Source organism: Macaca nemestrina, chromosome 12 (genome assembly GCF_043159975.1).
Source record: "Macaca nemestrina isolate mMacNem1 chromosome 12, mMacNem.hap1, whole genome shotgun sequence".
Taxonomy (NCBI): Eukaryota; Metazoa; Chordata; class Mammalia; order Primates; family Cercopithecidae; genus Macaca; species Macaca nemestrina.
The window spans coordinates 110,603,815-110,617,530 of NC_092136.1; the positions used below are offsets into that span (position 1 = coordinate 110,603,815).

Below are 13,716 nucleotides of genomic sequence, written 5' to 3' on the forward strand. Positions count from 1 at the left end.
TTCATGTGCTTTTTGCCACTTGCTTTTATTCTTTTGAGAAATATCTGTTCATGTCCTTTGCTTAGTTTTTAATGGAGCTGTTTTTTTCTTGTCGAGTTCTTTCAGTTCCTTGTAAGTTCTACTTGTAAAGTTCTACTAGTCCTTTGTCAGAGGCATAATTTGTGAATATTTTCTCCCATTCTGTAGGTTGTCTGTTTACTCTTTCTTTTGCTTTGCAGAGGCTGTTTAGTTTAATTAAATCCCATTTGTCTATTTTTATGTTGCATTTGCATTTGTCTAGTTTCATTCTTCTGCATGTGGCTAGCCAATTTTTCCCAGCACAATTTATTGAATAGGATGTCCTTTCCCCATTGTTTATTTTTGTTGGCTTTGTTGAAGATCAGTTGGTTGTAGGCATATGGCTTTATTTCTGGGTTCTCTATTCTGCTCCATTGATCTATATGTCTATTTTTATACCAGGACCATGCTGTTTTAGTTGCCATAGCCTTGTAGTATAATTTGAAGTCAGGCAATACGATGTCTCTGGATTTTCTTTTTGCTTAGGATGGCTTTGGCTATTTGGGCTGTTTTTTTTGGTTCCATATGAACTTTAGTATTTGTTTCCTAATTGTGTGAAAAATGAAATTGGTAATTTGATAGAGATAGATTGCATTGACTCTGTAGATTGCCTTGAATAGTGCGGGTATTTTAATGATACTGGTTCTTCCAATCCGTGAGCATGGGATATTTTTCCATTTGTGTCATCTACGATTTCTTTCATCAGCCTATTTTGTTAAGGGTTTTTATCAGGAAGGATGTTGGATTTTATTGAATGCCTTTTCTGCATCTATTAAGATGACTGTATGGTTTTTGTTTTTAGTTCTGTGTATGTGGTGAAACACATTTACTGATTTGTGGATGTTGAACCATCATTGCATCCCTGGGATGTAACTCACTTGATCATGATAAATTATCTTCTTCATGTGCTATTGGATTCGGTTTGCTAGTATTTTGTGGAGGATTTCTGCATCTGTGTTCATCAGAGATATGGCCTATAGTTTTCGTTTTCTGTTGTGTCCTCCCCTGATTTTGGTATCAGGGAGATACTGGTGTCATAGAATGAGTTAGGAAATAATCCCTCCTCATTGGTTTTTTAGAAGTTTCAGTAAGATTGAATGCCAGTTCTTTGTATGTTTGATAAAATTCAACTGTGAATCTGACTGGTCCTGGGCTTTTGTTGTTGTTAGAAGATTTTTACTACTGATTCAATGTCATTACTCATTATTGGTCTGTTCAGGACTTCTATTTCTTGCTGGTTCAATCTTGTAGGGTTTTATATTTTCAGGAATTTATCCACCTCCTCTAGATTTTCTAGTTTATACACATAGAGATGTTCACAGTAGTCTGTGATGATCTTTTGTATCTCTATGTTATCAATTGTAATGTCACCTTTATCATTTCTGGTTGTACTTACTTGAATTTTCTCAGTTAATTTAGCCAGCAGTCTGTCATTTTTGTTTATCCTTTCAAATAACCAACTTTTTGTTTCACTGATCCTTTATATCTTTTTTTTGTCTCAATCTCATTTACTTCTGCTTTAATCTTTGTTATTTCTTTTTTTTTTTAATGCTAGCTTTGGGTTCCAATTGGTCTTATTTTTCCAGTTCCTTGAGGTGTGACATCAGGTTGTAAATTTAAGATCTTTCTATCTTTTTGGTGTAGACATTTAAGTTATAAACTTTCCTCTTAGTTCTGCTTTTGCTGTATCCCTGAGGTTTTGATATGTTGTGTCTCTATTTTCATTTGTTTTGAACATTTTTTTTTTGATTTCTTAATTTCACTGTTTACCCAAAGGTCACTCAGGAGCAAGGTGTTTAGTTTCCACATAGTGTGTGTTTATGAGAGTTCCTCTTGGTCTTGATTTCTAATTTTACTCCACTGTGGTCTGAGAAGATGCTTGATATGATTTTGATTTTTTTGAATTTATTGAGAGTTCTTCAATGGCCAAGCATATGGTCGATAATGGAAAATGCTCCATGTAGAGCTGAGAAGAATGTATATTCTCTGCTTGGCTAGAATGTTCTGTAAATGTTTGTTAAGTCCATTTGGTCTACAGTTCAGTTTAAGTCCAGAGTTTCTTGGTTGATTTTCTGCCTTCATGATTTGTCTAGTGATATTAGTGGGGTATTGAAGTACCCCACTATTATTGTATTACTATCAATGTTTTCTTAGGTGTAGTAGTATTTATTTTATGAATCTGGGTGTTTTGGTGTTAGCTGCATATATAGTTAAATCTTCTTGTATTGAACATTTAATCATTATGTAATGCTCTTGTCTTTTTTTTCTATTGTTGGTTTAAAGTCTGTTTTATCTGATATGAGGATGGCTACTCCTGCTCACTTTTGTTTTCCATTTACATGACATATCTATTCTTACTTCCTGTCTATTGTGATTTGCCACCATTCCTCCCCTATTCCTCCGGTGTCCTTAGGGTTTTCACATGGCAAATTCTCAATAGTTGTGTATTGAGTGAATGAATTAACATATCCAAAATCTGAGATTTTAAGGTGGTAATACAAGTGTGCCTATGTAGAAAAAATGAAGTTGTAAATAGGTAACTGAAGAAAAAAAGTTTTGTTGTTTTATTTTCAACAATGCAGAAAACACTTTTTACATAAAAACCTGTATGTAGACTCTCACTGGAATTTTAACTTCATGACAGCCAAGAGATATAGTACTATTTTTGGAACCTCTAAATCACTCTGAATCTACTCATTATTAGTTCTCACAGAGATTAAAGAAAAACAAAGCATATCAAAAGGAAGGAACAGGATGAAAGATTAAAGTTGGAGGTGAACTGCAATTTTTCATGCTTTGTTTTGTTCCAGTCACTTTATGAGGGAAAAAAATCAAGCATTTCAGTTGAATTATGGATGGTGAAGTCACTTTCAAGCATTTAAAATAAGCATAGTATTAAAATAGGGGCACTGGGAAAGCTTTTATAGAACTCCAAATTTTCAAGGCTAGAAAAAATAAGTAATCAAATTTACAAATTAGCTTATCCAAACTTGACTATTAATTCTTTTGTGGCTAGTCTGTGCAATTTGGTGAGCATTAAAGTATTTCTTGTCTTCCCTACATGCCTGTGGCATTTACTTGTGGAGACATATCCAAGCCACTGAATAATTATACTTCAACAACACTGGCTCTGTAAGGGAAAAAGAGAATTACTTTTAACCTTGCACCTTGCTTCTGGGTCCTACTATCACAACAAGGTTTTGACCACTAGGTAAGCTGAAGCTTCCCGCTCTTGTCCATTTGGTCTGTGATAAATACGATCTTCTATTTACCTCTAAATCATCCCAATCAGAACCAGTTTAAACATTTAGCTAAAATAAATGTAATCGCAGTACAGACTACTGTAAATGAATATACGTTCCTTTGCGAAGAAAGAAATGATTTTACTTTTCAGCTCTTTCCTCTTTCCGAAGGACTATTACCACGTTGAAATACAACAATAAATATGATAATCTATGTAATGCAGAAGAATGGGCACTAGGCTAGGAGACACTGGACCTTAATTCTGGACCCTAGTTCTACCACTTAATTTCTCAGATTTTCTCTAAAATGGACATAATACCTGCCCTACTCACTATATAGATATATTCATTCATATATATATGGATGAAAGTCCTCTGAAATGAAAGGCACTGTGATAATGTAACATATAGACAGTAAATTTTTAAGTGCTTTAGTGCCGTACATAAATAAATATAAGGATATTAGAATTTCCCTTATATATTATTCTTTGTTTCCTTGCCTCCATCCTCACACATGCAGGATTCATGGAGCATCACCATGGGTCTTCATGCTGGCTGGATTTTTTTTCTTTGGCAAAGCTACAAGTTTCAACCTTTGGTCATGATAATCTTTAAGTAGCACCCTGGAGTAGGTAGAGTCAATCACCAATGTTCTCTGCCTAATAGTTTCTTGCAGGGCAGGAACCTGCCTGTAAAAAATAGTTTCTTCCTACCTTTTTCACATAATGGTCCATACAAAATTATATTTGTACAACCATAACACTCTATGATAAACAAAGGGGCACCCTGGCTCCCCAGTATCCATCCACTCACCTGAAGGCCAAGGGGCTAATTGTCAGACACATTTGCAACAGTTGGGAAGCTTTGCCTTACGGTAGCCCCTCATTGTTTTCAACGCAGAGGGGAAAAATACTGTGATCAAATCCTAAAACCATAATGGTAAAAAACTAACGGACTATATCAAAATGAGAAAAAAAAAAAAGCAGAGCCAGGTCTATCTAGATTCAGACATAGTGTTACCTACCCGGTGATGGCTATTGTTAAAGCTGAGGTTCGAAAGAGTGAATGTAGGGATAGGAGAGGAAATAAAAACACACTCTCCTAGGTGTAAATTAGGACTCAGGTAAATAAGGAAAGCAAAAGGCCACAGAGCAGCTGTGTTTTCCAGATCTTTGATATGTGAGCTGGTGTGGGCACACATACGTTCCATTTTCAGAGTCCACACACAAGTGACCAGACATCCAAAAACAAGTTTTACATTTCAGTTGTGTCATGTGACAGGTGTCTGTCAAAATTAGGTCAAGGCTGCTCTCAGCACACCACTGACCTACAGTGCTGATGAGGCTATTTCTGCTGTCAGTTAGATGTTTCTAACATAAACTTGTCCTAAAGAAAATAAGACTGAAACAAAATATAAAATAAACTGGGCTGTATTGCCTGCAAGCCCCATTATTGATGGTTGACCAAAGGCAATCATCTCTGCTCCCTTTCCAGTCTCCTACATTGTGGCAAAGTCTCCTACAAGTAAACAAAAGCTAAAGATCAACCCTATCCTAGTTTGCTTCAGAAAACTGTTGTAGTTGCCACTACTAAATTGAGCATTCTCTCTGCAGGCTTTCTGCACACATCAGGACCTCTAGAATCCCTGTGATCCTAAACACTTGAAGTACCAACAGAACAGGAGAGCAAACTTTTCCTTCACTTAAAGTTTACTTTAAAGGTTTATACTAAATGCTCTGAAGACATGAGGGGTACGAGTAATCAAACTCCATTGAATCATAAAAATATGTATTTCCTCAAAGCACTGTGCATATTATGAGTATACAAGTGTTATATACACACATATAACTTTGATATTATATACCTATTTTTTGTGACACTTTATAATGTATTTTAGCGGCAATTTAAGTTGAAATCTAGTATATTTTCAGCTACAGATATCTTCTAGGAAGGCAAGTTTTACAATTACATATTTTTGTTAAGTTGTATGTAGTCCCATAAGGTATAACACGACTTTACTTTGAAAAGGATAGCCTCCAAGTCCTGGATGGAAAGGTAAGAATTGTGAAAGAATTCAGACATCTAAGTTATTGATTGGAGAGGATTTCATTCCTGTAGATACCATCAGTTTTCTCAGTTCTCCCCCATCTACTGAACATGTTCCACCTTTTGTCCTGCAGCCCTTTTGCCAAATCATAACCCGGGAGAATGCTGAAGGCACAGAGGGTGATAAATTGCTTCATGACAATCTTCACTTTAGAACTAAAAGCAACAACTGCGCTAACTATTTAGGTATCTATGACTTGTGAACTTTCAGTCTACGAATTCCAACTGCCTATTTTAACTTAGGGGACTCAATCTTCAAAATTAATAATTACTTTTTACACATATATAAAAAGATTATCCTTTACTTTTATTTTATACAACTACAATTTATTCTAGTTTATAAACTTTAGAGTCACAAAAACTAATTTTTCTTCTGCTATGGTAAAATGCACTATTGTATTCACATTTTAAGTGAGAATAACTATGGACACAAAGTTTTTCCCTCCAGACTCAGTGGGGCAGTGATATAAAAGTTTACTGAGTTGAGAGAGTTTCAACTGGGTTTCCACATGATTTTCCACAGTGGAATCATCTGAGGCTTAGGATTCAGTGCACTCACACATAACTTTGAAATAGGCTCTTCTGAGTTTTTCTGGAGAATATGGCAATCTTTCCAATAGCAAGCAAGGCTGAGGTATCAGCATAGAGATCAGGCCGGCTAAGAGCTCTTCAAATACATCTGCCTTATACAAAACATCTGAAAATGTCAGACACCCAAGCATAAAAATCACCAAAGTAATTAGACCAGTGATTGTGTCATTCATTGTCACGAAAAGTCAATGTTTACCTAATATTTACCTAATGGTAGCAGTGAACATAACATTCAATGGTAGACAGAGAGGGTAGAAATGCCACTCTCCAAAGAATGTATACTCTTTTTTTTTAATTGAGAAAAGGCCCTCAATTGTACTTTTCTTAGCTGGATACACATAATTCAAACCTACTCTCCCCTGTATCTTATGTTACAAACAATAACAAATGCAGCAACAGTCTCATTGAAAAGAGAAATGGAGTTGGAAGAACTGGGTTCAAATTCCAGTTTTGCCACTTAAACTGTACTGTAGCATTGACATGGTTCAGTTCCTTCTTTAGGAAAAAATTAATACCTGCCTCATATAATTGATGTGTTTTAAATATAGTTAAGCATTCACTTAAAGAGATTTTTAAATTTTCTTTATTCTTCCATAAGTTATAGTCAACCCTTATATTTTTATTCAAGTTTCTGCCTCATGGTATTTTATATTCATGGCTTCCAATGACGACTGCTTTAAAGGATGGTATACATTCATATGCATGTACATGTTCTGATGTTACATTTTTAAACTCAAACTCCTGTTGTTGCTTTACACCTACGCTCACAAGATACACTAATAACTCCTGCACTTTTGGAAAGTGTTTTCATTTACCTTTCATGACCCATAAAAACCAGCCTTGTGAGATGTGCAGGATTGGGGTTATTACCCCATTTTACATACAAAGAAACAAAGCCCAATCGGAAGTTCAGAGGTCACATGAGGGATAACAGAGGCCATTCCTGATTAATCTAATTTTATTTTTATAATTCTAGGATCCTCCTTGACAAAACAATCTCACGTATCTGATTTTATGCAACTCATTTTGTGAGTAACACCAGATAAGAATTGAGTAGGATACTAGTTTAACTATGGGCATAATATTTTTCTCAGTATTGAAGAGTAAAACTAAAGCTTACTCACTAAGATGTTTAATTCGAGCCCCAGTATAAGACACACACATGGTCCAAGTTCGCCCTTGTTTTACCATGAGGTATTATAAACAGATTTGGACCCAGAGAATTAGAAAGAAAAGGCAGAATGAAGTTTACAACAGCAGCTGCTACATTTAAAAATGTTAGAGCTATTTTAAAATTATTTTCCCTTGTCTGGCTTTCTGGGCCTATAAGTCTCTTTTCCCTATTCCAACACTCATCCTATTTAAAGATTTTTCAATTAGTATATGAAACCAAAAGGTCAGAGTATTTGAGTCTGATACAAATCATTCCTAAAATGATTCTAATATGTGCTTCCACTTCATTAAAACTATTCTGTGAAAATGTGGATATCCTCAAGGATGTATGATTCCAGAATAATTTAAAGTATTATCTATGCTTTATCTATATGCTATTATATTTTAGAATCCAATTTTTAGGAATTACTGTGCAAATTTATTGTATATTCTTTGGAAGTGCCTCAGTGATAGAAAAATCTTTGTCTTCTGAGAGTGGATTTGACTTTTGGAAACAATGAAATCCTCTGAGTAGTGAGTAAAAGTGAATGATCTAGCTAGGCAATTCTGCTTGAGATTAAAATAATAAATGTGGCTATACTATTAAGAGACTGACTTCATTTACAGCATCTATATATTAGCTCCTCAAACATATCTACCTCAGGACCTTTGAACTTAATGCTCCCACTTCTTTTTATGGCATGGTCTTTTTAAGCCATAAGAGAGTTAAGGGACACTTTAAAAAGGCCTTCCCTGAACACTCTAATGCAGAATGATCTAGCTCAACAACCACATTTGTCTAATTCAGGGTTATGTTTGTTCCTTTAATAACAGTTATCACCATTTATTAATTTTTTTTGTCTCTTCCTCTGACCGGTGCTGTCCAATACAGTAGCCACTAGACACATGTGGCTCTTCAGATTTAAATTCAAGTTGATCATAATTAAGAAGCTTACAGAAAAAAAAATGACAAATTGTATTTCACCAAAAATAAGAACTTCTGTTCTTTTGAAAGACACTCTTAAGAAAGTAAAAAGACAAGTCACAGACTGGGAAAAACACAATTAAAATTGGGCAAAATATTTGGATACTTCACCAAAGATAACATATGGATGACAAATAAGCACATGAAAAGATGCTCAATGTCACTGGTCATTGAGGAAATGCAAATCAAAACCATTAGATAGCATTTTACATCCACTAGGATGACTGTAATTAAAAAAGGCAGATAATAATAAGTGTTGGTGAAAATTGGGAGAAGTTGGACTCATATGCACTGCCGGGGGAATATAAAACCATTTTGGAAAGAACAATTGGACAGATTCTTAAAAATGTTAAATATATACCTAAAATGTTATATATATATATACACACACACACACATACACACACACATATATATACATGCTTAAAATGTTAAATATGATCCAGCTATTCCACACCTAAGTATTTAACCCCCCCAAAATGAAGTCCATGCAAAGACTTGTACATGAATGTTCACAGCAATTTTATTTGTAATAGCCTAAAACTGGAAATAATCCAAATGCCTATCAACAGATGAATGGATAAATTGTGGTCTATTTACATGATGGAATACTGCTCAGCAACAAAATGAACTATAGATACATGCAAAACCATGGGTAAACCTCAAAGTAATTGTACTGAATGAAACAAGGCAGACATAAAAAGAATATAAAGTATGATTATACTTACAATCTTTGGAAATGTGAATTAACCTACAGTGACAGAAAACAGACTAGTGGTTGTGTGGGAATGGGGAGGGAATTAAGGAATTAGAAAGAGACATAAGGAAACACTGGGGGATGATGAATATGTTCCTTAGCTAAACTGTGGAGATGGTTTCACTAGCGTATATATATGTCAAAACTATTAAATTTATATACTTTAAATATGTGCAGTTTATTCTATATCAATTATACTTCAGTGAAGCTGTTAAAAAATTTTTAGTTTCTCAGTCGTGCCAGCCACATTTCAAGAGCTCAATAGCTACATGTAGCTAGTGGCTACTGAACTGGACACGGTAGATAAAGGAGTTCTATCATTACACAATGTACTACTCAGTGGCACTACTCTCCCCTAGTCAGGAGAGAGGAAACTACACCACAGAGACTCCCACTTGTTTCTCCAAACTAAGTTTTATTACAACGCAGCTATGTCCATTCATTTCTACGTTGTCTATGGCTGCTTTAGCACTATAATGGCAGAACTGAGTAGCCTGTAACAGAGGGCCTACAAACCTTAAATATTTAGTATCTGGTCCTTTAAATAAAGGTTTGCTGACCCTGCTCTGAGCCATAAATTCTGAGGCCAGGGGCCACATCTGTCCTGTTCACTGCTGTATATAACCCAACTAATATTTATGGAAAATCTAATTAATATACAGCAGACACTATTCTAGGCACTGGAGAGGCGGCCTTAAGCAATACAGATAAGGTCCCTATTATCATGGTTTTCACAATCTGGTGAGGGATGTGGGTAACAGATGACAAGCAAGTAAATAAGAAAATATCAGGCAAGGATGAATGCTAAGATGATAATAAAGCAGAAGGCACACAGAATGACTGAGGAGCAACTTCCACTTAGGTAGTCAATGGCAGGCCTCTGCTAGCACCTACGATCTGACAACAATATGAAAGTCAAGACTGCAAAGACCTGGGGCTGAAGCACAGAGAAACACCATCAAGGCCTCAAAATAAGAATGAATTTGATGACTTGATACATGAAGAGGAAGAAGGCCCGTGTGGTTGGAGAATACACAAACAAGGGGGGACGCGTAGATGAGGTGGGAGAAGTAGACAGGGCCAAGAAAAAGGGGTCTGAATTTTATTACAAATGGATGAAAAGTCACTGCAGGATTTTAAGCATGTGAGCAACATGATTAATTTACATTATGAAAGATTATTCTGGTGCTAAGTGGTGACTGGATCAAAAAAGGGCAAGAAAGGTGTTAGGCAAGTTAAGACATTTCTGCAAAGGTACAAGTGAGAGATGGCAGCTTGGCTTGGACTACAATGGGAACAGTGGAGATGAAGTGGAGAAATTCAATACACATTCGGATTGACAGTAGCTTCCCTGATGGATTGGTTGGTGCAGAGAGAGGAAATGAGTTGAAAATGAATCCTAGATTTTTGGCTTGAACAACTGGGACACAAAGGTATGAATTACAGATACAGGAATATTGCAAACAGTAAGTGCTAACATTTATTAAGTGTCTTTTATATGTCATTATTTACTGAATTTCACATTTACTTTTCCCAACGATGTTGGAAAGGTAGGTACTGGTTTGTTAATGTGTGAAGCTGTTGTTTCATAACAAATGACAGCATCTTAAGGATAGTGACTACGATGAGTAAAAAGAACGTGAGAAAAGAGTGAAGCAACCCTGCATTTATTGGACAAGCATTACTTGATAAATGATAATGAAGTTCCTCTCTAATGCTTCCTCCCTTTGGCTGTGTTACCCTTAGCTAAAAAAAAAAAAAAAAAAAAAGAAAAAAAGAAAAAGAAAAAGAAAACTGTTGAGAAAAATAAATCTTTTTCTTCCAATTCCTTACGTTTACAAAAAGAAAATGTTTTAAGTTTTAAAATTTATGTCAGTAAATGTAGGGCTAGCCTGATAAATTCACGTTTTATTTGGGAAGACTTGACTACACACACACACATTCCCTCCACCTCTGAAGGGGAAAAGCGACAAGGACAAACCGCAGCCTCAATACATCAAAGGCTAAGCGGGCACTACAGCCCATACATCATCAAGTTCACGGACACCCTTCGATGGCTCCGTGACACGGTCAAGGTCCTTGGGAACTCCCACACATTTCTATACTCGGCACACCAATCACCTCTCTTCAACTGACCTCTAGCCAACCCAAGATCCTGGTGGGAAGATTTATGAAAGGCAGTAAAATAAGACAAGCAGGGAACCTGCGTAACCCCTTTAAGTCTCTAATGAAACAAATGCAACCCCTTAAGATATTTCTTAAGGAAAAGCTAGAAGATGCCTCTAATCGCCACTTGTTTCCAGAAAACCTGGAAGTGCACCACTAAGACAAGGAAAAAAATGGCCAAATATCAGAACGTCTTATACTGGGGGCGGGGGTGAGGAGGCGGGGGATAGGCAGACAGGGCTAGAAACACCCAAATCAATTCCTCAGGGAGCGGAACGGCCGAGGCTGGCAGCCCGCGGCCCACGTGCACTTGCTAAGGGAACCGTTCCAACGGAACCTGACCCGGATCGGAATCCTCCCGCAGCACCGCGGCTGTGTTTATTGGAATGGAACGCTACAAGTTGTCACCTGCATCCATCTCCCAGCTTTGACAGGGAACACGCGCTGCCCCCACGCCCACACCGACACCTGGACCCCTCTCCAGCCCGGCCAGAGTCCCAGGGGCCAGGGGACCAGCGCAGGGAGAAGGCCCCCGCCTCAGCCCTCAGGACCCCCAACCACAGCCCACCCGCCCCCACCCTGCCCGGTTCTAGGCCCAGCCAAACCTATATGTCACCGTAGAGTCGACCGTTAGCATCCACAGTCTCCCCTCCAACTGTGACCCCCACCTCGGAGACCTGGAATCATCCAGGATCCTAGTGTGGGGGGCAGTACCCCCCTATATCTGCCCCCCGAAAACTGCCATGGAGCAGCCGCGCCTCGGCGGGCAGGTGAGGGGGCCGACCCCACTAGCGCCGCAGCCCCGCCGCCTACCTTCTTCAGCGCCGGCTGCCGCTCCCGGGCAGACATCGCCGGGCCTGACTTCGGGGCTGACCCCGCCAAAGGGCAGTGTTCGCCCAGGCCACTTCGGGGGGCCCAGGGACACGGCGAGGGGTCGGGGAAAGGCGATCGCCCACTCCAGCCCGCGCGCCTCGACTGAGGGAGGAGCCGGGCTGCCGATCCGGCGGCGGATGGAGACGGGAGGGAGGCTGCGGGGTCGCTCGGGGAAAGATTAAGGCTCTAGAAACGGAGAAGCGGGCGCTCCGCGGGAGGTGGCGGCGCTGCCGGCCGTCAAGGGCGGGAAGTGTCCTGGGACTCCCGTTAGGGGCCGCGAGCCTCGAGCGTCAAATCCTCGCGGCGTCCGCCTAGCGCGCTACTGTGGCGGGCGCGGAGGGCGCGCGCCGGGAGTGGGGGCTGCGGCGGCGGAGGGCACGGGCCCCCGCTCAGCGTCCTCACCTTCTTGGTGCCGCTGCCTCCCGCGAGCCGAGACACTCCTGTCAGGGAAGAGGAGCGCCCCGGCTGTCCCCCTAGAGTCTCCTGCTGGGGGGACATCGCTTCCATGAAGAAAATCTTCAAACAAATCCTAGCCCAGGAGGAGGCTACACGATCATGTCCGCGGGCGGCCGGCCGGAGGGGCGAGGACGCGCGGGCCGAGGCGCGGCTGCCGTGCTCAGGCGGGGAGCCGAGCTCCGGGTGCCGGCCGCGCGCCTCCCGTCGGGGCCATGTACCTCCGCCTGCGCTCGGCACCGCGGGCTGGAGGCTAGTGCAGCGTCGACAGCCAGTCAGCGCCGCGGCCCGCCCCGCCTCGTGCCCGCCCCCTCCGCTCTGGGCGCCCAGCGCCGGGGCCCGCCCCCGCAACCCTCCTCAGCCCTCCTCCAGCCTGGGCCCCAGTCGCCTTGTCCCAGCCTGCGGCGCGCCTGGCTGGCGTTTCTCTACATAGGTTAGCGCACGGATCGCCGGCTGACCTTCTCGGTCTGTGAATTCGCGTGGGTGCAGCCCGCAGGAGCTCACCGGCCTGTGTCACGCACCGGGGCTTCCAGTGCACGGACACGCGCCTCTACCGCCACCTGCCCACTCCCACCCGACCCCATCCCTTCCCGCGCCACGCCGTGCCCGCGGCGGCGGAAGGCGCCGCTGCAGCGCCTGCATCCACGGAGCGGTGGCGACCTCAGCCTAAGCAGAGGAGTTGTAGTGATTCCTGCCTCGCTTTCAGGGGACTGCGGAGGGTATCCCCCGCCCCACCCACAGTCCCGAGGCCTCGGGATAGGGTGGCATGTCGCAGAGTGTCGCGGCTGTGCAAATTTGGAAGCCCACAGCATCGCCTGACCTCTTGTGCAATCCCCAACGCTAGCCTGTCTAACCCTGAGTGGGCTTCAGCAGCCGGTCGTGTCAGCTGCCCCTGCACGTTTGCACCCGCGGTTTCCGCTGTCTGCAGGCTGCAGAGACGAGGGCATTCCAAACGTGAAAGCGCAATGAAGGAAAATGCAGACTGAGCGAGGACGCCGAAATTTGGCTAAGCTATTGAGAAGGCTACAATATGTGGAAGTGTTTATCAGATATCTGGGCCGAGAGCATAACTTCCTGTCAGCCCAAATAGTGGCAAAAATATTTTAAAGGCCAAAGAATAATCAGAGGCAGGGGATTTGGAGCTGACCGGCGTTGAGCTGAGTGTTGCTGCACTTTGCAGGGCTGCTTGATTGGTACGGATGATTCGGTAGATGGCATTCTTCCCTTGGAGTCAGGACTAGAGAAGCAGTGGTGGGTTAGTGAGGAAGGACACCGCGCTATGATACTAGGTTGTGGAAGGGGTTTGGTTTGCTTTTGTGGTAAGAAGAAAAAAA

At 41.2% G+C, this 13,716-nt stretch overlaps 1 protein-coding gene across 3 annotated transcripts in view; it reads right to left on the bottom strand.

The window, feature by feature from the left end:
* LOC105493640 (Rho GTPase activating protein 20) overlaps positions 1-12,934 on the bottom strand; it is a 124,607-nt gene extending 111,673 nt beyond the window's left edge. The window contains exon 1 of one of the 3 annotated variants that reach the window (XM_071075569.1): positions 12,841-12,934. Coding sequence is in view for 2 of the 3 variants with exons in the window: in XM_011761452.2 (XP_011759754.1) it covers positions 12,332-12,436 (105 nt within the window). In the remaining variant the exon portion in view is untranslated. The other 2 variants (XM_011761452.2, XM_011761453.3) reach the window with 2 other exon arrangements.
* Between the last annotated feature and the right edge of the window lie 782 nt (positions 12,935-13,716).